This window comes from Aristolochia californica, unplaced genomic scaffold, assembly GCF_029961685.1.
Source record: "Aristolochia californica isolate CCGP_79_NKW_82.1479 unplaced genomic scaffold, dmAriCali1.0.hap1 SCAF_1, whole genome shotgun sequence".
NCBI lineage: Eukaryota > Viridiplantae > Streptophyta > Magnoliopsida > Piperales > Aristolochiaceae > Aristolochia > Aristolochia californica.
Genome location: NW_027181770.1, coordinates 54746691 through 54772672, shown reverse-complemented (window position 1 = coordinate 54772672; position 25982 = coordinate 54746691). Strand labels below are relative to the sequence as shown.

The 25982-nt window shown below is 38.4% G+C and overlaps 1 protein-coding gene across 1 annotated transcript; it reads right to left on the bottom strand.

Moving 5' to 3' along the window:
• Positions 1–363: 363 nt before the first annotated feature.
• LOC137961165 (uncharacterized) lies at positions 364–25333 on the bottom strand. The gene is made up of 19 exons (XM_068808353.1): positions 24932–25333; positions 23567–23641; positions 23244–23394; positions 16740–16808; positions 16438–16610; positions 15662–15799; positions 15447–15572; positions 15060–15158; positions 10137–10260; positions 9863–9926; positions 8879–8933; positions 8651–8775; positions 8115–8188; positions 7886–7935; positions 1904–1990; positions 1736–1786; positions 1568–1651; positions 732–782; positions 364–657 (listed from the first exon to the last, which is right to left on the bottom strand). Exons 1-19 carry the CDS (start codon positions 25253–25255, stop codon positions 574–576), a joined length of 2004 nt encoding a protein of 667 aa, XP_068664454.1. The 5' UTR covers positions 25256–25333; the 3' UTR covers positions 364–573.
• Positions 25334–25982: the final 649 nt, after the last annotated feature.

The window sequence follows — 25982 nt, the reverse complement described above, 5'->3', positions numbered from 1 at the left end:
AGGACTTCCAATCAAAATGTTAGGGAACTTCTGTAAGAATTAGTGGAAATTTGGTAGTTTAGAGAATTCTTTGTAATAAGGAGAGCATGATATGAAAATTCAGAGTTAGGCTCAAAAAGTAATCTCCTAGTTTCCTACTTTAAGGCATCCAATCATCCCTTGTTTTTGAGTAAATCCTAGTGTCTACAATATCAACCCTATGAGTAAAATTTGAACCTGGTTCTCTGCCAAAGTTCAAGTTCTAATAAACTATATGCATTATCATCATTACCACAGATCATCCAGCAGATCCCATTCCACGAACTGGTACAACAATAAGAAAGAACAAAAAAAAAACAAAAAAACATTATGAAACAACCTTACTGCTCGTGCATGGATACTTTTATTACCTTTTTCATTAAAAGGATAAATATGCAACTGATCACGTTTACGTTACAGACTTTTTACCCCTAGTTAAAGGCTTTCAAAAATTTTCAGATGGGACTATGATTGTAAAAGTTAAAATAAGGAGTAATGAATAACATTACATGCAAAGAGACAATAGATCAAAAAACTGTTGCAAAGCCGCACTCTCTAGTCTTTGGGCTTCTTTGCCATCGATTTACGCTTGTTCACATCAAGGTATCTCTTTCTCAGTCGCATTGCCTTGGGCGTAACCTGCAAAATCGAGAATAAATAAGAGGCAAAGTATAAAGACTGAGTAAACGTAGTTAATCCTGATTGCTTCTCACCTCAATGAGCTCATCCGAAGCAACGTAACCGATCGCTTCTTCTAATGTCATCTGCATAAATTTGTTGATGTTACCATGGTTGTTATTCTTACCAAAACGAACAAGCGCAACGAGAACTGCATCCTCATAATACACCCTCATTTTTCAAAGACGATTAGGGACCCGTTCCCTCAGCACCAGAATTATCCACCATGTTAATGAAGAAAAGACCTTTTTTCAGTTTTAATAGATCCAAGATGGAACCAGAACTGATATTATCCAACCCATTTTTGCCAAGGGCATATTGAAGACTCAAAGACTGTTCAAATCAGTGACTATGAGGCAGGTAGGCGATCAACAATTTTGCCATAGTTCGATTAAAACGACCAGCCACTAATACAAGATCCAGGATAATGGAAATAAGAATGCACTCAATAGATGTAAAGGCTTTACTTTTCTTTCTTTGTCTATCTTTAAAATCTCTTTTAAGGTCATAAAGAAGGTCATTGATGGATTGAGAAATAGAGGTAGCCTAAAAACATGTATAAAAATGGTAGACCAAACAACATAATTAGCAAATGATAGACCAGAGGGAAGGGGAGGATCCATGCAGGCAACCTCAACTGGGACAAAATTTTGATAATGATGGTAATCCATCAAGTAGGTCATGGATCCACTTCTTGTTAATAATAGAAAAGTGTCTGTGCAACAAATTAACAATGCCAGGCAGGACATGAATAGAGCTACAGGTCCTCTACCAAAAAGACATTTACAAATTGGTAATCTACTCAGAAAACAGTAAACATAGAATACTTTCAATCTAAAACCCATAAACACTTGCAGTGTAAAAAACTTACAATTCGAGGAGGAGCAAGCCGAACATTTTCATCTTTCGAAGCGGCACGCACATTGGTTAGTTCTTTTGATCGAACAGGGTTGATCTGAACATAGAAGTTAAAATCTAATTAACCAGATAAAGATGAGAGCAAGTGAAATAGGATCGAAAGACAACTCAAAACTCTTACATCTAGATCAGAATCCCTTGAGTGCTCGCCAACTATCATGCCATCATACGTCTACAAGTATCAACGAAAATTGAAAAATGTTTAGATTCTATATCACATCTCAATTATGTCTGTTCAAACTGAAGTTAAAGAGTAAGAAGGTACAGCATGGTGCTCTGTAGATCTAACCTCCATGCCAGGAGTTACAAACAGAATTCCACGGGCTTCCAAATTAACCAAAGCATATGCTGTAATGGTTCCCTGACCCATTGAAACCTGTATATTAAGTAGCAATATCAGAAGGATTTTAACTATTTTCTGTTATTCACCAACTCCAGTAATTGCCAGTGCCAAGGCTGTAAAAGAAGCATTCTTTCAGGTTAACAACCCATAAAATCGTTATCAATTATAACATGATCTACACAACATACACACTTAAACAAATATATGTCAAAGTCAGGTCCAAGTCTGTTCCAAAATGCCTACCCGAAGTTAGGTTTTTTTCAAACTAATAACCATATGATCTTCCTTATATTAGCCCATATCAGATTATTCACACAAACACTTTCCCTCATGTCCAAGTCTACTCAATGGGTCTAAGATAGGAACAACACAAATAGGGGTAGGTAACAGCTCTGGTTTCACAGGGAACCCGACCCAACCTACCCAAAAAACCCAAGTCTGGGGTTCCCATTTCACCATTCGGGTCAAGAACAGCTGGGAAAAAAAGAACCTGTGTGTTTCCGGTTGGGGAACAGATTTCCCCAAACCCGACAACAGGGATTAATTACCCCAAACACCGAGATTGGTCAATGAGGGAGGAGGGAGGAGGGAGGGGGGAGGGGGAGGAGCAGGGATGGGGCCGGGATGGAGCGGAGATGAGGCAGAGGGATAAACAAACAGGGTGGGGACGATTTGAGGCAAAGGGAAAGGGAAAGGGAAAGGAGAAGGGGTTGGTTTTCCATCCACATGCAAGTTTTTATCTGGATCGGGGTTTTGGGGTTAGGGTAGAGTCGGGTTTTCAAAAACCCAATCCTGACCCAACCCATGCTCACCCCTAAACACAAACAGGATGCAAACTAAACGAGGTAAAATTGGGTCTAACAAGGCAGATTTCCTACTTTGATACTAAATATTAAGATTGGTCTAGGTCCATCTCAAAATAACTAGCTGATGTTAGGAGTTTTATTCCCAACCAATAACCATGTGACTTTTCTTGATACTAACTCATGTGGAATACTCCCACTGAAAATATATCAACATCCAGTCATTAAAAAAGTTTATTGCCATAAGTTCCAACTACAGATAACTTCTAATGGGTGACTTCCTAAAAGCCAGCAAAAAGTTGGTACCCATTGTCTAAGAGTGAACAAACCGGTAAGACAATGGACAAAGATAAAGCAAATGGAATCTAGAAAGTAGAGAAGTAATTCAAAAATATTTATAGGTGCTGAATGATGTGACCCAAAGGGGTATCTTAGTCTTTTCAGAGCATCTGTGATAAATTCTCCATGTCTTAAAAAAAATTTAAGTTATTAGGTCCTTGGTTACTATTTTGTATCTCTCAAAAAGAGACCGTAATGTGCATTTTAGAGTGGTAGTATAATCATTGTATAACTTTTTCTCTAAGCTGTATGAATTGCAAGAGATTAGTGTTTAGAGGCCCCTCTCCCTTACTTGTAGCTTACACAAAATTACATCCATGTCCCTGCAAAACATAACCCAAGGAATCTACTTTCTATAGTAAAATATTTTCCTAGAAACTAAGAAAACCTAATTAACTCAAGATAACGACTTATAACACTCCACTGCAAGCGAGAGAGGATAGCTTCAACTTGTTACAAAACTCGTCTCATAATTCCTATTTTAAATTTTAAGAATAACAAAATAAAGTATGAAATTGGTTTCCAACACAATTGATCTTCAAAAATCTGCGGTCTATGTAACTTCAAAAATCTTCAAAATTTGTGGCTTCTACGAGGTCCTCAATTTTTTAGCTTGCAAATGTAGGATAATTATTGGACTTAAACTTAATCAGCAGTCTTGTTCTTCTCTTTCTCCCCCTCAATAAAGGAGTACATGCCAATAATCCCTGACTTGAACATAATAGAAACTCTAGGTACTTAACATCCATTTTCCTCCATCTCTCCCTGAATAATAAACCATCTCGAAACGTCCAATTACACAATATAAGCAACAAATAGTAGTGAAATAATTCTGTTATGATCATGTGGGGCCCAACTTAAGGTATGGGCCTCAGGTTGGGCTAACCTAGTATTGGATTTTTTAAGGACCTAACTTTCCGTATCTTGTCACCTCTGGAGCTTTTGGCTTTAAAGGCTAGGGAATATGTGGTATCAAAGCTGGCACCATGTCACATGTTCGAATCTCAAAGGTGTGACTTGTGGAAATTGGCTACCCAATGCTAGAGAGAAAGTCATCACTTGGTATGGAGTGAAGTCGTCATAGTGGTAGATTGTTATGATCCCATGGGGTCCAACCTAGGGTATGGGGGCTGGGTTGGACCAACCTAGTATGGGATATGTTTAAGGGCCTAACTTTCTGTATTCTATCAGCTCTGGAGCTATTGGCGTATTGGCTAGGTACATAAAATTAATAATAAAACCAAAAATTATGTAAAAGCACACATGCACCAAGCTAGGAGGGGTACAAATTGTAACATGGGGGTATTTATTTTTAAAAAGTCTAAGGTGCTACCTTAAGGTCAAAAGTGGAAATTTGATTTTATTTTCTAGAAAATCTAGAAACCCAAAAATTATGCCTAAAAACTAAGAGAAAAAAGAGAAAAAGAAAAATAGATAGAGAAGGAGGTGCAACCAAAAAATATAAAGTGGAGGTGGCACCACCTCTATGAAACAAGGGGCGGGGGCATGAGGGCAAAAAGGCAAAAATGCCCCCTCAAGGTGTTGGTTAGACTTTATCAAAAAAAGGTGTTGGTTAGAGATAAGTCACGTTTGCCTCTTCTAGATAGGATAGGATTTTTCAATTTCTTAGAATCTCTTCTAGATTGATGCGTAATTGTTCTGAGTGTTTAATTTTATCTCTAGTTCAATTTTTATGTAATTTGAACAAGCGTGCAAGGAGATATAATAAATTAAGTTTTTTTAAGTGAGAAGGAGCATTTCTATAATTTTTGTTTAAGAAGTTTATAAAAAACCAGGGGGGTTGCCAAAGCCTTTCTAGCACTTTGAATACTCACATCTTTTTTATCCTCCTCTCTCTCTTTTTTTTGTTTGTTTGAAACAGTGATGATTTTATTTCAAAGCAAAGCAAAAGAATATATCAAGGGAGACTTCCCCTAACAACAAGAGATTGAAGGGAGGGATCCAATTTAACACACAAATTTGTAATCAAATTGGCTGATCTAACAACATAAGATCAAGTACAAGAAATAGTGGAAACAATATCCATAATATCAAGGAAAATCTGCCAGTGATGCCACTGGGGGAAGGAGGCAGTAGAGCACCATCCGATGACAACTTTGGAGTTTCCTTCCACAATAAGTGGCCCTATGAAATGGTCCTGAAATATACAAAAGCCGTGGAGGAGCCCAGAGAGCTCAGCAGTAGTTGAGTCCGCAATGTCGAGAGGATTAGAGTAAATATATAATAGCATAGCCTCCGGGATAAAAAATCACCCCACCAAAAACAGCCAAACCCGGGTTCCCAAAGGCGCTACCATCAAAGTTAAGCTTATAATAACCAGTGGGAGGAGGCGCCCAAACAGCAACCCGACGAGCCGTAGAGGGAACGGACATCTGAACAATAATCTTCCAGTTGGTGCTGGTAGGGACATAGGAGAGCCAAGCAAATTATTTCCGAGTGTTGATCCAGGTAGAGATAAGACCCGTAGCAGTACATATCACCTCAGCAGCAGAGCGAGAAGCATAGTCAAACCGTCTGGAGTTCCTCTCCTTCCAAGGGCACCAAGGGATGTAAACAATGCAAGCAGCTAACAGAAGCTTGTTGAGGTTGGGGAGACGAATCCCAGATGAGAAGCGGCACATGGTACTCACATCAGGAAGGGATACAGAAGTTGAGGCCCATGTCGTCAATATAGAAGTCCAGACCTACTAGGCGAAAGCACAATGAAGGAGAAGGTGACTAATAGTCTTAGCTTCCATTTTGCAGAAGGGGCAGAGGGGATATGGTGCAGAGTTGCCACGCCTAATAAGGTCGTTAACAGTGAGGATCGTGTTGCGGCAGGCACTCCAGAAGAAAATTTTCACCTTGGGAGAAGCCAAGAGGCACCAAGCAACGGCAGCTAGGGGGGAGGGGGGTAGAGGCAGGTCCAGCCCATGAGATGGCGGGTAGGCTGAGGAGACCGAGAAACACCAATTGTCATCAAGGAGCCAGATCAACTAATCCGTCGCCTGGGGACGGACCTTAACACTACTCAGACCATCAATCATGCCACAAACAGATATGGCCTCTGCATCAGTAAGGCTGCATCTTAGACGAAGATCCCAGGAGCTATTTCCCCAAGCATCAGAGACAGAGAGGTCGTAACAAGTGGTGAGTTGGAGAAGAGTCGAGAAGGATGAGGCAAGAGGGTCATCGCCTGACCACCAATCCGTCCAAAAACACAAGCAGGAGCCATACCTAACAAAAAACCGAATAGCAACACCGAATGAGGGAAGCAGATGTAACATGGTCTTCCAAATAGAGGAGAGGTGACGACTATTGCCGTCAGTGATCCATCTATCTCCAAGACGCCAAAGCTTGGAAGCCACCATTGGTTTCCAAGAAGCCCCTGAGGGGGAGTAGAGTTTCTAGAACCACTTGAGTAACAAAGAATGACACATTTCCTTGGTGCGTCTGATCCCAAGACCACCCAAAGATTTCAGCCAACAAACATCATCCCAACTGACAAGATGATAATGGAACTCATTCCCAATGCTATGCCACAAGAAGCGTCTCTTGATCATGTCAATACGCCGACTGATAGAGGCAGGGCAGGGTAGGAACTAGAGGAAGTAGTTGGGGATACCCGCAAGGCATGAATTGAGAAGAGTCAGTCAGCCTGCCTTGGGGAGCTTCCTACCCATCCAACTAGAGAGTCGACACTCAAGCCGCTCAATGACCGGGGCCGACAATCAATAAGAGGAAGGCCCAGGTAGTAAGATTACATGCAACAGAGCATCCCAAAGTGTCTGCCATGAGCTGAAGTGGGGGAGGGGGATCAATATGGTATCCCATGGTGGTCGCCTTCCCCCAGTTAACTTTCTGACTAGATGTGATTTCAAATAAGCCGAAAAGGGACTAAATGTTTTGGACCTAATCCAGCGTGTCAGCACCGAGGCAAATAGTGTCGTTTGCAAACTGAAGTAGAGGGATATCAAAGCAACTCTGATATAAAACAGCCACAATCCAACTAATACTGTGAGCAGAGTGGAACATAAAGGATAGGTACTCAGCATTAATGTTGAAGAGAAGCGGGGAGAGGGGATCTCCTTGACGGATGCCACGAGAGCCTTGAAAGAAGCCGCAGACCGTGCCATTAAGGTCATCACTCTTTTACAGTACTAAAATACAACACTAAGCAGTACTAAAATAATACACTAAGCACACACAAAACAAAGTAATAACTACGAACAAGACTTGGACAAGGAAAGGTCTACAGGTTGCTTAAACAATGTTTCTTCTTAACTTTCATGCTTCTTTAACATATCTTCTTTTCTTGAGTTGCTTTCATTTGTGAGACTTCCTTTTCTATAAGAGTCTACTTAAGACTCCACGAGACTTCTTCTTTCACACTCCTAAAGCTAGAATTTGTAACTTCAGCTTGCAATTTTCTTTTTAAGTCTTCAATTGGGACAAAAACCTTTAGAACTTCAGAACACCCAACTTAGTCACTTCAACTTCCAACTTGTCCTAAATTGAAATGCATATATGTATACATATGTGTGTAGGTTTCTCTTCGGATGGATGGAGAAACAACAAGTATGCACAGTCAAAATTTAGCATAAAACCAGAAATGAGCCATGTTTTGTTGAAAAACGGAAGCCCATTTAGTATTTCAAGTTAAATTCTGAAGTTTTAAGCATTACAGAACTAACAGCCTTCACATGAGACAAATAAAACATTTATTTACTAAAAAAATAACACTTCACGTTTCAGAACAATTTGTTGAAGAACACAGAAGACATACCAGGACCCCTTTCCTGACATTACCAAGAGGACCACGATACTTCTCGTATGCTGCATAAATGAATAACAACCTTGTTTACACAACGAATATATAATATATGTATAAAGAACAAGTCACTAACGGTTCTAGATGCTGACTACTCAGTGGACAAGCAAAACTAGATTTTTTCTTTTTCTTTAAGGAAAATTGGATCCAATGTTAGATCTCATCATAAACAGAAATAACATACTAAGGAAAGCACGGTGCATAAATCCTGTGCCATGTGTATCACTATTGAACACGGTCCTGTAGCCCACTAAACCCCTGCATAAAAACAGAACAAAAATTAAAACTGAACACTAATTTAACTTTCTTGAGTCGCTTTCAAATGACTGTAGCAGAGGGAAAAAAAGGAGGCATAAGTCAAAGAGAAAGAGACGATAATGGTTTTATCAAAGATTTATGGATTCCCATAAAAGAAGAACAATGACAACCTACATTGGTCAAAAAAAAATCTACGGTTTCAAAAAGACAAAAGAGGAGATAATGACCGTATGAATTACTTCAAAGCATATAGCATGCTTCACACCATCAATATGATGCTCTAGACAGCTATGTTTCATCCACTGAAAAACGACAAATTTGGGCAGGAGAAATTTATCATTGAAGTTTCATTAAAACCAATCCCCTAAAAGAAAGCCTTCAAACAAAGACAAAAAAATCAACTAATCTGTTCAAGAGACAATATATATATATTATCTATATATATACGCACTTCCGACACACCTCGATGGACAAGTCATGGACATTCTAGTTCTACCAACATGCCCTGGAACAGGGCCCATATCACTAACTTCAGCTCGCCTATGTGATAAGGCTTCCATGACAAGGCCCACCTGCTCTTCATTGACCTGAAACATGAACAATGCTGCTGGGAAATTCCGTATTACGAAGCAATATACAAACTAATACTAACAGGGACATCCACTCTACATAACTAGTAAATTGCAGTACCTCAATAGTAACTTCCTCGATTGGTTCAAGCTTCACACCATTCTCAGTTCTATACCTGAAAAAATTAGCATAATCAGGAACAAAGGCAGTTTTTCTTACAAAATGCAACACAGAACATAACATTATATGATCATACAGACATGCAACTATTCTCAAAAATAATATGAAATTCTATGCTTTTCTTGACAATGATAAAAAGGACACCTGGATAAGGAAAGTACAAGACTGGAAAGAATTACACTGCCCAAGCAGAAAACAAAATTACAAATTTAAAAAGCAGCAAAAACCAGGCTACAACAGCAAAACAGAATGATCCATGAAGAGGAATGTGCAGACCACAAGTTATCACTGGGCAGCTTCAACCCTAGCTGAGGAATCAACAATATAAATGCAATGAAAATTTTATATGCTTCTGCAGCATTATGCAAGACTTGCAACATAAATGAAGAAATATGTTGAAACGATAGATGTTTATTAAGGAATAGTCCCACATGGATTAGTGAGTCCAAAGGTCTTGAGTTTATTAGCTAGCAAAGAGGTTTCCTAAGTTGGCTAGTCATATTGGGATGAGCATTGGACCCAACTTTACATGGTATCAGAACAGGTACTCATATGTGGGCCTACACTTAAAATATCCACTTGTAGAGCCACAAAAAGAGGGCCTACACCTAAACTATCTACTTGTGGAGCCACAAAAGAGGGCCTACACCTAAACTATCTACTTGTAGAGCCACAAAAGAGGGCCTACACCTCAACTATCTACTTGTAGAGCCACAAAAGAGTGCCTACACGTGAGGGGGAGTGTTAAGGAATAGTCCCACATAGATTAGTGAATACAAAGATTTTGAGTTTATTAGCAGGGAAAGAGGTTTCCTAAATTGGCTAGTCATTTTGAGATGGGCCTTGGACCCAACTTTACAGTTTTACAATTTTTCATCTGAATATTATCTTTAGCCTTTCAATAAAGAATGTTAGGAAACTCACATGACTTTGGGAGGTGAAACTGAAAGCTCAAATCCTTCACGCCTCATGTTTTCAATTAGAACACCTATGTCACACAAACATAGACTAATTATTTAACACAGGCAGTCCAGTAATTCAACCATAAAGTAGTATTAGAAAAACTCATCTAGGTGCCAGAAAAATTGAGAATTTGAAAAACATGAAGTGCAGAGGAACATAAAATGCAGAAAAAGTAAAACAAGGCTCTCCAAGCAAGCTTAGAGATTGACAGAAGGGAAGCTACAAAAGAACAGACCCAGTTGAAGCTCGCCTCTCCCTTGAACTTCATAGGACTCTGATGTCATGCCTGGTAGCATGTTTATTGCAAGATTTGTTTCTGCTTCTGCCATCAGCCGCTCACCAATTTTACCTCCTGTTAGCTGAAATTTGCAGAACTTAAGTTACCAATTGATGTAAAGCAAGCTTAAGCTTAAGCTTAATTGGATCAACTTGACAGATCCAAACTCAGTATCAAGAAGCAGAAATGAAGCCCACACCCATTACATTAAGGATACTTATTCTTTCTTATTTTCTGTTTATTTTCGTAATAAAGGGTTTAAGACATTTTTATATTCATTAGCTACACAACTTGGGCTATTTTGGTCTTTTGGGACTTGTTTTATTTTAATTATCTGTTTAAAGTTGTAATTGGGACATTCCAGTAATTAGAGAGATGAATTCCAGCAGTCATCTTAGCTTTTCCCCATTCACTAATTGTGCCATTTAAGGTTTCAGCAAGAAAACCTTCAATTTTTCCATGGGAATGAAGAGAATGAAGCAATTGCTTTATAATCAGCATGTCCTTTAAATCTAGCTACTACTGCTCACTTTTCCAAATGACAAGCCCACCACCACATATGTATTGTGGCCACTTGTAGATATCTTACCCACCTTAGATCGAAAAAACACTGTATCTAAGAATTAACATCTAGATGTCCATGAGGCTTGTACAGCTAAGCTTTTCAGAAGCTGCTTTTTAAGATACTTTAAATTTCTGTGCACAACATATCAAGTCATGGAGATTCCATAAACTGACTTACCATATATAGACACGAAAAATCAATCATCAGAAGTACAGTGGCAGTGACTGGCTTTGCTCACTTGCGAATCAGCAGGTGGAATCCTTGTCATCTGGGAAGGGTGATTCTCAAACTGCAGGACCGACTGATAGGGGACTTCTCAGATTGTATCAAAATCAAGGACAGGGAAGCTAGTGTGTCTCGGTGTCTCGGTGGAGTCTATGGTCCTTCCAGAATAGGCGGCGATCAGAATTCTGGGATGAGCTTCCTCTAGCAATCAGTAATTGGAATGACCCCTAGCTCCTTGCAGGTGAATTCAACACCACCAAGTTCTGCAATGAGAAGTATCCACCTGCGTGCAAAATATCATACTCGATGAGAAGTCTTTGCAACTTCATAAGAAGCTCGCGAACTGGAAGAAATTCCAACCTGAGGGGAAAACGTATATTTAGAGAATGGTAGAAGATGTCTCATCCTTTGTCGGCTTGACAGATTCCTTGACACTAATAGCTGGGTCTAAATCTATAATGGCATTGTTGGACTAGTTCTTGGTAAAGTAGTCTCTAATCACTGGCCAGTTCTGCTTGATAGTAAACCCAGAGCTTAGGGAAGGAAGCTTTACTGCTTTGAAAACTACTAGTTAGATAATAAAGACCACTGCCTTCTTATGGAAGTCTCGTGGAACAAGGTTAGAGTTGACAGGCATGCCAAAGGTGTAGTGGCCATCAAGCTCAAGGTTCTGAAGAGTAAATTGAGAGACTGATCCAAAGCCACCCACGCCTCCTTATCTGCCCAAACAGATGTCATGTGCCTTCAAGTCAACGCTCCTGACTTACTGGAGGAAAAAGTAGAAACCTTAATTCTTTTGAATTTTCGAATTGGATAGCCACCTTACCCATGCTTCAGAATTTACTTAACCACGAGAGAATATTTTGGAACCAACACGCCCAATACAAATGACTGAAAGAAGGGGATGCAAATACCTGATTTTTTATTGGTAAAGGTAAGACTTCTAATAGATCAGCATTTTCTGATGAAATCTTGAAATTTTACATAGGACTATACGCTGAGGAATGCATCAATAAGCCTTTCAAATGATCACTTGCCAATGAAAGCCTCTCCCCCTCATAGATGAACAGGCAAGAGAAATCTTTATCACACAAAAAAATTCAAGATGTTGTCATACTTATGCCACTTGAAAAAGTCCCTAGTCCGGATGGATTCAACAGGGAATCCTTTTGTGTCATATGGCTTTTCATCACCAAGGATAGCCAAACAATGATAGAGGATTTCCATAGGAAAGGCATCTAGTACCACAATCTAGGTGCGTTCTACATTGCTATCCTTCCAAAGAAGGAAAATGTGGAGATGCTGACTGACTTCAGGCTGATTAGCTTGAATTTTGGACATACAATATTATCTCTACAATATTGGCTAATAGACTATGTTGAAAAACAAGTATGAAAGAGTTTTACATGACTATCATAGTAAAAAGTCTCACAAAACCAGAACTAAGAGGAGTCTCATGAAAGAAGTCTCACAGAAGAGTTCTAGTTTAAAGGTGTTTTAGTTATGTTAATCTTCTATTTATTTTCTATTGTTTAATTGTTCTAGGACTTATCTTTTAGTGTTTGACTTTGGGTGTAATTGAGATATAAATGGTTTAATTGTAATTTGATTCTACTTATTTCCTCTATTATAAATAGAAACTCATTGTACTCAGCTATAATCGAGTCTATTAATTTTCTCTTTATCAAAAACTCAACGTGGTATCGGATTCTGTGACTTGACTAGGTAAACCCACAAAGACAAAGGAGCATGTTGAAGAGTAGGTACGGAAAAGACTACATGACTCTCACAACAAGAAGTTTCATTGAGCCAGAATTAATATGGCGGAGTCATATAGGAGTCTCACAGGAGAAGGTCTCACAAAAGAATCTCAGTTAAAGGTGTTTTAGTTATGTTAGTCTTCCATTAATGTTCAGTTGTTCAATTGTTCTAAGACTTATCTTTTAGTGTTTAACTTTGGGTGTAACTAGGAGAAAGGTAGTTTAATTGTAATTTGATTACATTTCAAAAAAAATGTAATTTGATTCTACTTTATTTACTTAATTATAAATAGAAGCTCATTGTACTCAAATTAAAACAAGTTAGGAAGTATTTCTCTTTTCTAGAAGTTCACAACATGGTATCAGAGCATGTTCAGTGAGTTGACTCAGTCATTCCAGAAATTACAATTGTTGAAGAACAGATATGGAAGTCTTACATGACTCTCACAGTAAGAAGTCTCAGAGAGCCAGAATTAACATGGTGGAGTCTTACAGGAGTCTCATAAGAGGTAGTCTCACAGAAAGTCTCAGTTAAAGGTGTTTTAGTTATATTAGTTTTCAATTTATGTTCAATTGTTCTAGGACTTATCTTTTAGTGTTTAACTTTGGGTGTAACTGGGATAAGGGTAGTTTAACTGTAATTGGATTCTACTTGTTTCCTCTATTATAAATAGAGGCTCATTGTACTCAAAACATCAAGTCAATGAAATTTTTCACGTTTCCAAAAATTCAACATGACATTAGTTTAATTGGAAAGGAATAATCATTGTTCATATCTCTTCATGGATCCAAACTCAAATTGACTTTGCTAGTATGAGGGATTCTTCCCTTCGTCACAATTGGAACATTCTTGCCCATATGATAGTTCCTTCTCGTCCTCCTATCATGGTTTTCTAGACCACCACCTCTCCCTCCTCTCCTCTCCTCCTCCTCCTGGATAGTTAAACTCAATTTTAATGGTAGTGCTATTTGGGAATCCTAGTCAAGCTAGATTTGGCAAGGTTTTCCATGACTTTTCTACAGCTCAATTTATTACTTATTCAAGGCCAATAAGAATTTCAAACTCTACTTCAGCTGAGTTCTTTGTTTTTTTTCCAACGCTTCTTGTTTTTCATGATTATTTCAATGCTCCTCTTATTATTGAAGGAGACTCTAAGATTGTTATTGGCTAAAATTCAAAAGCTATTGATCCACTTTGGCAACATTGGACAATTTTTCATCAGATTCTTAAAATTGTTTCTTATTTTAATTGTTCGTAGACTCATATACCAAAGTCAGCAAATGATGTTGTTGGGCTAAACAAGGAATCTCCTTCAATCTCTTCTTATAAGGGAAGTTCTCATTTAGTTTGTAATCTGTTTCAGTGATTAATTCATCATCTCGTTCAAAAACAAAAAAAATTAGAAATGATACTGAAGTATCATAAAAAAAAATCTAGGATAGGGGATTTTGTTTAAAAACAAAGGATATAGTACATTCAAGGATTTGCAGATGCAACCTAGGCAGGTTCTCTAGATGATATAAAATCCACTTTCGGTTATTACATAGTGGTAGGTGGCAATCTTGTTACTTGGGGCAGCAAGAAACAAAGTATTGTAGTATAGTTGACTAACAAAATTGAATATAAATGAAATGTTAAGGGCGAAATTCCTCTTAATTGAGGTCAGGCTCTCCACATCAGCTCCTAATGCAACTTAATTGTGATAACTAGGCTGCTATATACATTGCAACCAATCCTATTTTTCATGAATACACTAAATATATTGAAGTTGCTTGCCACTTTGTTTGTGAGAATCTTCGTGCGGGAATTATCAACATGCATTACATTCCTCAAAGAATCAACTGGCAGATATATTTACCAAAGCAATAGCAGCAGGCCCACTTTCCATTGCATGTTCCAAGCTAGAAGTTTTTTATGTTTTTACACCAGCTTGAATGGGAGTGTTGAAGTTATTGTAATTATACAAGCCGGTTCTTTTGTTACTTAAGACTTTTCTTTACTTTGTTTTCGCTTTCTTAATGTAGCCCATATGTATCCAAGGGCATTATTAACTTCTGTAACGATTTTATGAAATTATAAAGATTCGGAAGGTTAGGGCAAGTGAGTTATTGTGCTCTCCCTTCTTCCCCTTTCTCTTGTCTTCTCTCTTCTTCCTTAACTCTACACTGTCTCTCTTTTTCCTTCTTCTTTTTCTTGTCTTCTGTTCTCTCTCAATTTCCTTCTTATAAACATTAACTAGACTAAATTAAGGCCCTAGAATTAACATCTGTTAATGAAATATTTTTCTCATTGTTATAATGAAAAGGAAGACATGAGACACGACCACTTACATGAATCCCATCACGGCCAGCCAATGGGGAATCATTCACACTAAAAGTCATAGAAATGGTTGGAGGATCTATCTTAACAGAGGGGAGTGCACTAGTAACCTGAAATAGAAACAATGAAAGAGCCTAAATTAGTATTTGCACAACTAAATATGCCAAACAACAAAATGAGGTACCAGTAATGACTAAAGCATGGAATTTGTCCATGAGAAAAAAAAATCTCGAGAACTATCCACAAACAAATTCAATCTAAAGAATTTGGATATATAAAAGCTACAACTAGAGTGAACAGTTTACCAAATTTTTCTAATTCTTCATAGCCAACCATCATTCATAGTAATAGTGAATATTTAATATGACAAAAATAAAGCTGTAAGAAGGGGTTTTAACCTCTACGGAAGCCACAGTATGACCTATTGACAGACTTGCCAGTCCAGCCAATGAGACAATATCCCCAGCCCCTGCACAATCAACTGAAGCCATTTTCATACCCTTTTTCTTCATAAGTTTCACAACCTGCATAAAAGCTCCCTCAATATTTTGTACCAAATACTACTCTTCAACTCGAATACAGAGAAGCTTATGGTTTCAAAATTATAACAAACCTTCCCTTCTTCAATCTTCTCAACCCCTGCATCAATGGAGCGAAGCCCATGTACTTTATCTCCAACACGAATAATTCCAGAAGAAATCCGTCCGGTCAATATCCTTCCTAGGTAAGAGTTGCTCTCCATCATGGAAACCTGCATGAGACTGTCTAGCATCTTTTTCAAAGTTCCCACTTCCTTAAATTATGAAAGAAAGATCGAAGATTCATGAAGCCTACCAGTTTCAGACTTAATGGATAGAATATATTAAGAACAGAAAAAATAACTTGTTGATGCAGTAAAAGCTGATACTGAAGAATTGGTCCAAGGATGTTTAACAACATAAGGTATTCCCAAATAACTATTTTATATAAGAATGAGGAAAAAGGCTTGAACAGAGAGTTGACATATTGCATTCAAAAAAAAAAAAGTAGAACATCTTTCATCACAAATTTGTGTGAACAGGGTTTGCTTACTGACAAACTTGTGAACCCCAAAAGTATACCAAAAAGCTTGTGAAGCCCGAAAGTCTAGCTACATGAGTCATGTGTTGATGTAAGAATGAGGAGGCTCAAGTTTAAAAAAGGTTGACTTTCCAGTTTGGGTTCCAAGATTATATTTTTAAAACATGAGACTAAAGTAGGAAAGCGAAATCCTGTCACTAACATGACCTTGGGATGATCTCATGTCATTAACATTCTTTGGACAATTCTTCATTATCAACTTGTCCTGCATCACTTGTGAAATTTGGAAGACAAACAAATTTACAGCAGAAGCAATGTTGTTATACCAACCAGCATCCTGAAGGGTACGTCAAGGCTCGCAGTTGGTGGAGGGACATGATTTAGAATAGCATCAAGCAACTGTGACATATTTGTCACATCATTATCTGGATTTTTTATGAAAGTAGAAGAAGCCCAACCCGCTTTTGCAGATGCATACAGGACAGGAAAATCTAGTTGCTCTTCTGTAGTAGAACGAAGGAAAATAATTCAGCAGTTTGGTCAATAAATTTAGAAAATAAAATAGTATTAAAACTGCATAGAAACAGAAAAGAAAAGGTTGGGAATTTAATTAGGTCCAGAACTTATCAAACCTGTAGCACCAAGGTTTGCAAAAAGATCAAAAACCAGGCTTTCAACCTCATTGCACCTCTCCTCAGAAACTGCAAGCCGAAAGATCAAAATTAACCTGAGATAACTGAACAGAAATGCTTCACTCAAGACCATATCATGTTATCCACGCATTGTAGTTTTCTTTTTGTCATTGGCACACAGAATTTCGTCACTATAGGGGAGACATAATATACTATTTATTAGAAACGCTGAACATCCGCACTCATCAATGTTGTTTTTTTTTTTAATGTTGATTACACACATATGACACCCCTTTCCCTGGTGAAAATCGAACCCAAAGCCTCACACTATAACACCCCTGGCAATTGAGCCAAAAGCTCAACTAACGTGGAACATTATGATTAGGCTAATTAAGTGGCACCAACTAGATTTATATTGGATGGGTACTCCAGAGATCCAGAACCCACAGGGTGTAGGGGTTTTCTCATGACTTATTGAATCAGGTTTTGCTTGTATTGTCTGCTCCTCTTGCGATTTGAGATTCAACTAAGTTTGAACTTTTACTCTGAATCTTTAGACAGCATTATAATTCCCTTCTTGTTGGTGAGGGAGATTTCTCAGGTGGCTATTGGGAGGTTTTGGCCGCTCCATACTGAGTTGTGGTTTTTTATGATGGCCTTCATCTGGATTGGTCTTTACACTATTAAAAGTGTGAATGAGATAGCTGACCCATTGATAGAGATGGGTACAGCTCCACACCACCTTATTGAGAGAGATTATTATCCTAGTGACCCAGGCTGATTGTTTTGCTTGTTATTGGAACTGGTATAAGGGCAGATCATAGTCTTTCTTTTTTTTTTTGTGCTGGCTAACTTTAATGGGCCAGTCCTCCTTTTAAGTAATCTTTGTATGTTTTGAGTTTTCTCCTTCCTTTTAATGAAATTCTCAATAATGTTCAAAAAAAAAAAAAAAACTGTCACAAATTAACTTACCAGAAACAGTATATTGAAGTTTCTTAAAATCAACTCCAGAGAATTAAATCAGACTTGTTCCATAGAAGTTTCTATTAATGGGAAAACTTATGGCTCTTGAAATAAGAACAAGGTGCAACAGGTGCTTTTTTTTTAAATATATATAGTTTCAAATCATGCAATTACTGGTATTGTAACATTGAGTGTAGCAATTGTCTACTTGTGATTAGGTACGACATCCTGCAGCCAAAGTATACAAGAATCATAACTCTGGAAAAAAATAAAAACATAAATAATCCAGCAGTTGGAGGGAACTTCACTTGATTAGGTTTTACTTTTGCAGGTTGAAGTTTCCAGCATAGAAAACGCATTCTTCATCAAGTATATTCTCACGCTAACCTCCTCAATCTAGCAAGTAGAACAACCGCAACTAAATCAACCTTTATTTGCCTTCAAGTCACACAATTACTGGTACTGCAATCTAGTGTAGCAATTATCAACCAGTGATTACGTGCAACATCCAGCATTCAAAGTATTCAACAATCACTCACAGAAGTTAGACTGGCCACTTTACAACCAATTGTTTGAGCAAAGTTCTGCTGGTCCCTTTCCTCAACATTAATGCCTATGAGAATGATGGCACAAGAGAAGAGTGATGAAACAATGTGAACAGAAATATCCCCAGAGTCAACAGTTCCAATTAAGAGCTTCAACAGAGATCATCATCGGTGCCCTGCTAGTGAAGGAGAGCATGACTCAACAGCGGACAAGAATTCGGAGGAAGGATGGATCATAGTAACGAAGAAGAAGGCGTGAAGACCACTTTTTGAGAATCGGCCAGATCGAGAATCTTTCGATATAGCTCCACCATGTTAAAGATCGATGAGTTATGGGACCATGCAGTCAAGATCACTGTCTCTAATGGAGAAAAATCCTCCTTTGTTAGGATTCCCCCCTCCATTCATGAATCTTTCCTGCTCCAACAGATAGCCCATTTCAGAATACTGACTTCTGATTAAAAATAAGTAAAACTTGAGAGTTTTGGAGAGAGAATGAGGGAGAGAAGAAAGAGAGAAGAGAGCTTGAGAGAAACTGCCCTGGATGGGGTTCAAGAATGACCCCCACTTCTAATTAACTTAAGTGTTAGACAGCTTAAAAAACTACCCCTATTTAGTTACATTTTACATAAACCCTTATATCTCCCCAATAAGATTTTGGAACATTTATGTGAAACATCATAGTGCATACGACTTCCAACAGATGACGGTTCTTGAAGACAAAAAGAGATCAGCCGTTCATGCCCTTCTTGAAGACAAAAAGGCTCACCGTATTATCCTCCAAAAAACAAAAATCCAACATATTTCTGAATCTATAGTTCGAGATCTTTGTGTTGTTCACCAACCTGGCTGGCTTACCCTCCCAGCTTGTGAAACACTAGTGGCATTCTCATCACCTAGAATAGCAATATCCTTGAGCTCATTGACCAATTGATTGGTGACTTCTCTGCCTGCATCAGATTTCAAGATTGTGAAGCAGGGACCTTTTGGTGTCTTTTTGGAATATATTGCCCTCATCCTACAAAGAAGAGTTCACTCCTGGGAGGATCTATCACATTCCCTCAACAAGTGGGATGACCCCTGACTCATAGCTGGCGACTTTAACACTATTCGTTTCTGCAATGAGAAATCGCCCCCATCCCGCAAGATCTCCTCTTCCATGCAAGCATTGTACGACTTCATTGGAGCTTTTGAACTTGAAGAACTTCTGACTTCTGGAAAGCACTTTAATTGGAGCAATGGATGACATGATCCTATCCTCTCTCACCTTGATAGATTCATGGCCACCACTAGTTGGATGCAGATATACAACAATGCAATGGATCCGGTGCTTTGCAAAGCTGTCTAAGATCACTAGCCCATCTGCTTAGACACAAACCAGTTCCTGGAGGTGCAAGCCATTTCAATTTGAAAATGCTTGGCTGGAAGACAAAAGCTATTGTCGACACATGGAAACATGGTGGAATGAAATAAAAGTCAATGAACCTAAGGGGGGCATGGTAGCCATGAAGCTCAAATGCATGAAAAGTAAGCTTTGTACCTTGTCCAAAGCCAGCCAAGCTTCCTCCATTGCTCAAAAAGATGCTCCGGTCTCCAAATCGAGTCTCTCGACCTGATTGAGGAAGGTAGAAATGTCACCGCCTCAAAATGCTCAGAGAGAATTACTACCACCTCCAAACTTCACACTTTGTCAATCTTGACAAAATTTATTGGAAGCAGTAGGCCAGGAAATAATGGCTGAAAGAATGGGATACTAATACCCACTTCTTCCAGTCAATTGCCTCAGGCCTTCAGATATCTAATAGAGTTAGCTCCCTCCACATTGATATTGAGCTGACTTTTGATAGATTTGAAATTACTAACAAGATATTGAGATTCTATGCAGATCTTAACTCGAAAGAAATTCCAAATAGGCCATTCATTGACCAGCTTGCTGTCAGATGCTTCACTAGCCAGCAAGTAGCAATTCTTTAGCAACCGTTCACTCAAAAAGAGATTGAAGAAGCGGTTATGCACATGCCTCTTGACTAGGCCCCAGGTCTAGATGGGTATAATTGAGATTCTTTTGTGCTACTTGGTCCTTTATTGCCCAGGATGTCCAATCGATGTTGGAAAGCTTCATCATAAATGGAATCTCTTACCAGGATCTTGGAGCCTCATTCATAGCCCTTATCCCAAAAATTGAGAATACCAAATCAGTCACAGATTCCTGGTCCATTAATCTAATTTCCGGCATAAACAAGGCTTGAGTCCTCGCCCAAAGATTGAAGCCAATTATGAATCAAATAGTCAGCTATGAGCAAAGCTCCTTCATTAAAGGTAGAGTCACCCTTGATGCAGCTATGATAGTCCACGAGACTATTGACTGCATCAAGTGTGGTTCTAGGCCTATGATCATGTTGAAGCTTGGTTTCAAGAAAGCGTTTGACAGGGTCAATTGGAACTTTCTTGACACCATGCTCCAATTCATAGGGTGGGTTTGGGGATAAGTGGTGTTGTTGGATCAACAGTTGTGTATCCTCAACTAGGTTCTCTACCCTTCTAAATGGTGGAGCTTGCAGTTATTTTCATGTTTCGAGAGGCCTCCGCCAGGGTCACCCAATCTCCACATATCTCTTCAATATAGTTGTTGAAGGCCTCCCTTGTCTCCTCAAGCTTGCCATGGAAGCTGGATGGATTAACACGATCTTTGAAGATGGCGATCTCCCTATCCCTTTGGTTCAATATGCAGATGATACGACAATTTATGAAGAAGATAACCTTGACAAGATGCTTAATATCAAGGCCCTCCTTCACATCTTCGAGTTGATATCCTCATAGAAAATCAGCTGGTGAAAACTGCTCTTCAACTTCAACCTTGACCAAGCCTCCCTCGAGCAATTTGCAGCACCTCTTGGATGCCATGTCAAGTCTCTCCTTGGCACATATCTCAGCTTCCCTCTATTCGCTAGGAGATCTAACAGACTACCTTGGAGCCTGATCATTGAAAAACTCCAAACTAGATTGTCCACCTAGAAGGGAAGACATCTTTCCAAAGTTGGAAGGATCATCCTTATTCAATCCCGCATAGTGGGCATCCCCACTTACTTCCTCTCCTTTTGTCACTGCCCTTCCAGTGTTGCCAATCAAATTCATCCAACGGAAGGCGTTTGCAAGCCAAAGCATATTGGTGGCTTGGGCATCAAGCACATCTGAGAAATAAACATCGCCCTTCTTACCAAATGGTGTTGGTGGCTCAATTCTTAACCCTCCTTCCCTAGTGTATGTTTTTAATTAGAAAGCTTGGAGGAATGCACCAATTGTGGAGGCTTGGGGGCGACGACACCTATCAGCTCTCCCTAGTCAGATGCTTTATCTCCCATGGCTTGGCCTAATGTATACTTGAAATGATAAGATTGACATATTGGGTTACTCTGATGCAGATTATGCTGGGTACAAGAACGATAGGAGGTCTACTACTGGGTTTTTTTTTAGAAGAAAGTGTTAATGTATTACTAAAGAAATATTACAAACCTTGAAGTAGGTCTACTACTGGTTATTGTTGTTTTGTTAGAGATAAGGGAGCTAGAAGAGCAAGAAACAAACTGTAGTGACCAGATCTAGTGCAGACGCTGAGTACATGGCAATAGTTCACACAGTCAGCGAACTTATGTGGATCAAATCTGTTATGATTGAATTAGGTTCTTTTGTTCCAGAACCTATGACTATGAAGTGTGATAATCATGTAGCTATTTTCATAGCAAACAACTTTGTGTTTCATGAAAGAATGAAACACATAGAAATCGACTTTCATTTATTGGAAATACTGTCATGCAAGGGAAAGTCGTCACTCCATATGTGAAGTGCTCAAATCATCTTGGAGATGTGTTTACGAAACCTCTTGGAATGAAAGAACATTTTGGATTTTGTGACAAGCTGAGAATTTTTTATATCTATTCTCCAACTTGAAGAGGAGTGTTAAATTACATAGGCAGGGGTATTTGGTCATTTGTCCTTGTCAGACTAGTGTCATATTGTACCAGCAGGATAGTTATTATTTCAAATGTTTATGTTTCAATTTGTGTTAGAATAAGAGTTGTATAGAGAGAGATAAAGAGTGTTTTGTACTCAAGGGCATTTCTGTCCTTTTAATAAAAATTCACTCAAGTGTTATAAGGAGGGATCAGTCTCGATTACCGAGACTGATGAATGCAGCCTCCTTGCTGCTTCTTCAAACTTCTCTTCATCCCCTTCTTCTCTTCTTCCTTCAAATTCCGTCATTATTGCATATTTTTCACTTGTTTCTTGCGTTTTATTCTGTTTTGCTTGTCAACATCTTAGCCTCCCAGGGCTGTTTGTAAAGATCTTTCCCACCAAATTCTTAATTTTTTAAGCATGCCTCATACAAAGAACACATGACAACACCTACATGTTCTATTCCAACCAAAGGAAAGAGAAGACGAAAAAAGAAACAATAAACTTGAACTTCAACTATGGAAGAAAATTGATGAACATGCCTTTTAACCCTAGTTTCATTAGTTTAATTATGTCTCCCTAGACAACTTCTAATTTCTATGAAATAAAAAATGATCTCAAGAGAAATTTCACATATATGTACGTGTTTGTGTGTGCATCAGGGGGGAGGGTAGAGAGAGAGAAAGAAACTGTCCTTGAGGAACAGTACTCTGAATAAAGCAAGTAATTATTCCTACAGAAATCATCTCTGGGCTAGTGAACTTAGATATTATTAAACCTTGGAGGTAGTTGAAAGAGTCAAAATGAAGCAATGAGTTATGAGATGTTTGCCTTGCACCAAATCACACTCAGCACATGCATCTATATGTGAAAGAAAAGCTTTCACCACAGCAGTATGGATGCAGAAAGAATCAACTAGGAATGGGAATTTAGAAGTAAAACAGATTAAATGTTTCACACTCCATCCGAATTGTATTATAAGAGCAATAATACCAACTCTCAAAAAAAGAAAAATTAATTGATAGTTAGAGATCACTCATACCTGTTACTTTATCCACTTTGTTTAGGAGGAGAATTGGTCTTAATCCGTACTTCAATGCCTTAGCAAGAACAAACCTGGTCTGAGCAAGGGGGCCTTCACAAGCATCTACAACTAAAATCGCTCCCTCAACCATCCCAACAACTCGTTCAACCTGCATATATGCAGTAAATATCATGCTGAAAATTATACAAATTTCACTTATACAACTGAATCCACATGAAACTAGTCATGCTTTAAGAAAAGTGTGTAGTTGTGTAGGTGTGCATCTGAATGTGGTGTTTTATATATGTCTATAAAGGTGAAATATCCTGGATTTCACATACTTCCCCACCAAAATCTGCATGTCCTGGAGTATCAACCATGTTTAGTTCATTTCCCTTCCATGAGATGGAAGTAACCTGAAACAGTAACAAAACACTCAGTTTAAAGATACGAACCCACTGCAATAGACAGACAACACTTCATCTCAACCAAAGTCCACCATCATAAAAATTGCCATACCTTAAAAAAAAAGCAACCAAAAACTATTCCAAAACATATTGTAATCCTACTGTAAAATTAACTCAACAAGAAAGCTGGTATTACAAGATAAAACTCATATCTCTTCAAATGTCATGATTGCAGAAGATGTTCATATAACTAGCCACTGCAGGGTAATAGTAACCTGTCGATGTAACCAAATATGCATTTACAACAACCGAGTGGACATGTACAAGAAATGCACCAAACTAGCGTTTACAGGGCAGACCGATTAATTTATCCCCCAGTAATGTCATGTTACAGAACAAATTCTGATGTAGATATGCGTAACACTTCTAAATGGTCTTTACTAGTTCGATTGCAACCTGTTAATGCAACCAAATGGGTGAATTCACAACATCCTAGAGCAAATGCAGAAGAACAGCACCAAAAGAGGGTGCACAGTGCAGACAAACTCGTTTATCCAGAGCAATGCCATGTCGCACTACATATTCCATTAGACATATGCAACCTTTCCATACAGCATTTACTAGTTCGCTCAATTGGCTATGCAAAGAAAAGCCTTAACTAGTTCACTGAACTGGCTATTCACAGAAGAGAAGACCTTTTACAAGGTCGCGCTGATACACTTTAGCTATCAGGTACAGCAACTGTCTTCAAGCCAATTTATAAAAGACTTACTGCTTAGTTCGGTTTATGATTCTACAATACATTCAAAAACAAGATACTGATTTTTATGCTATATCTTCTAAAGGAACCATACTGACTCATGTAAGTCAGCACTGATAAAACTTCTGGATCTATTCTCACATAATAATCTCCGGTCTGTGGTCTTCCAAACCTTCTTTCAGTGAAACACTGAATGTCACTCTACTTTACCTCAAGTTTATTTTAAAATCGTGAGAATTTCATAGAAACAGCTCCAAGAAAACAAAATGTTTCTCCCTCAACGATATGTTAGCGCTTACTTTTACCTAAATTCAACCACACAAATACAACACAGAGAAGTCATTCCTCATTTCGAGCTCCCATTTCTATAGAACTTACTTTTGAAATATATTTAACCATAAAAGGAGAAAGAAGTGACATTTTGTTATAAGAATTTAAAAAATAAAATAAAAAAAACTGACCATGAGTCGAACTATAATTGTTTGCAGCAATACATAATAAAATAAAAATAAAAGCATTTGAGGAGGCATTATCATTACCTTTGATTGAATGGTGATGCCGCGCTCACGCTCAAGAGAGATGGAGTCGAGTGCCCGTTCATGGGGAATGTCGGCCCCACACTGCCTGAGCAGCCTATCCATCAGAGTTGTCTTGCCGTGATCGACGTGGGCTATAACTGCCACGTTACGTAGTCGGGTGGGGTCTAGCAAGTCTCTCGCAGCGGCAGTGGCGGCGGCGGCTGCAGCAACCGAGAAATTGCGAAGCACGGAAGGCGAGGGCTTAAGAGAGGTGGTGAGAGTTGATGCAGAGGAGAACGATCTACGGCCCGTAGACCAGAGAGAACGTAACAAAGGTACCACCATCTTCGTGGTCGCTCGTCGCTCTCTCTTCAGTCTCGAGAGAGGAGGAGCAGGAAAAGAGCTCTTTCGGCGCAGAACGCAGCAGCTAGAAAACACAATTTGAACAGGTCAAGTTACTAGGTAGTTTTTACACTTGCTTACTCATAAGATAGGGCGTACATGAGGGTACCTACAAAAGAGGAAGATTAGGAGGAAAAATGTATTTTATTGAGTATTAGAATATGTTGAAAATAAAATTTTGAAAATAAATTGTTAAAATATATAAGGGTATTTTGGTTATTTTTACTTAATATATGTTAACGGTAGGTTGACTTTTTATTTTGATGATAACAAAACTTAATATATCTCATAATTGTAAATCTAGTATTTAAGATATTTTTTCCTTCGAGTGACATCCATTTCATGGTTTAAAGCATCAAAACATAAAAAACTCCTCGAATACCTCAAATATGATGGAAAGTCAAGAACTCTCCCTTAGGAAATGAAGACAAATTAAAGACTAGAGTTTTAGGATTCATTAAGAAGTGTCGAAACTCAATCTATATAAGAAAGAGTTGTCAACTCCTTCCAATTTGAGGTATAATGCAAACTTAGAGCTTTAAGACATAACATGTATTCAAACATATTTTCAAACAATTATATACACATTTCATACATATTAGAAACACTTAGGATCATTCATTCCCAAGCTTTTAAAGTATATTAGATGAATTGGCACTGGAATGATCGA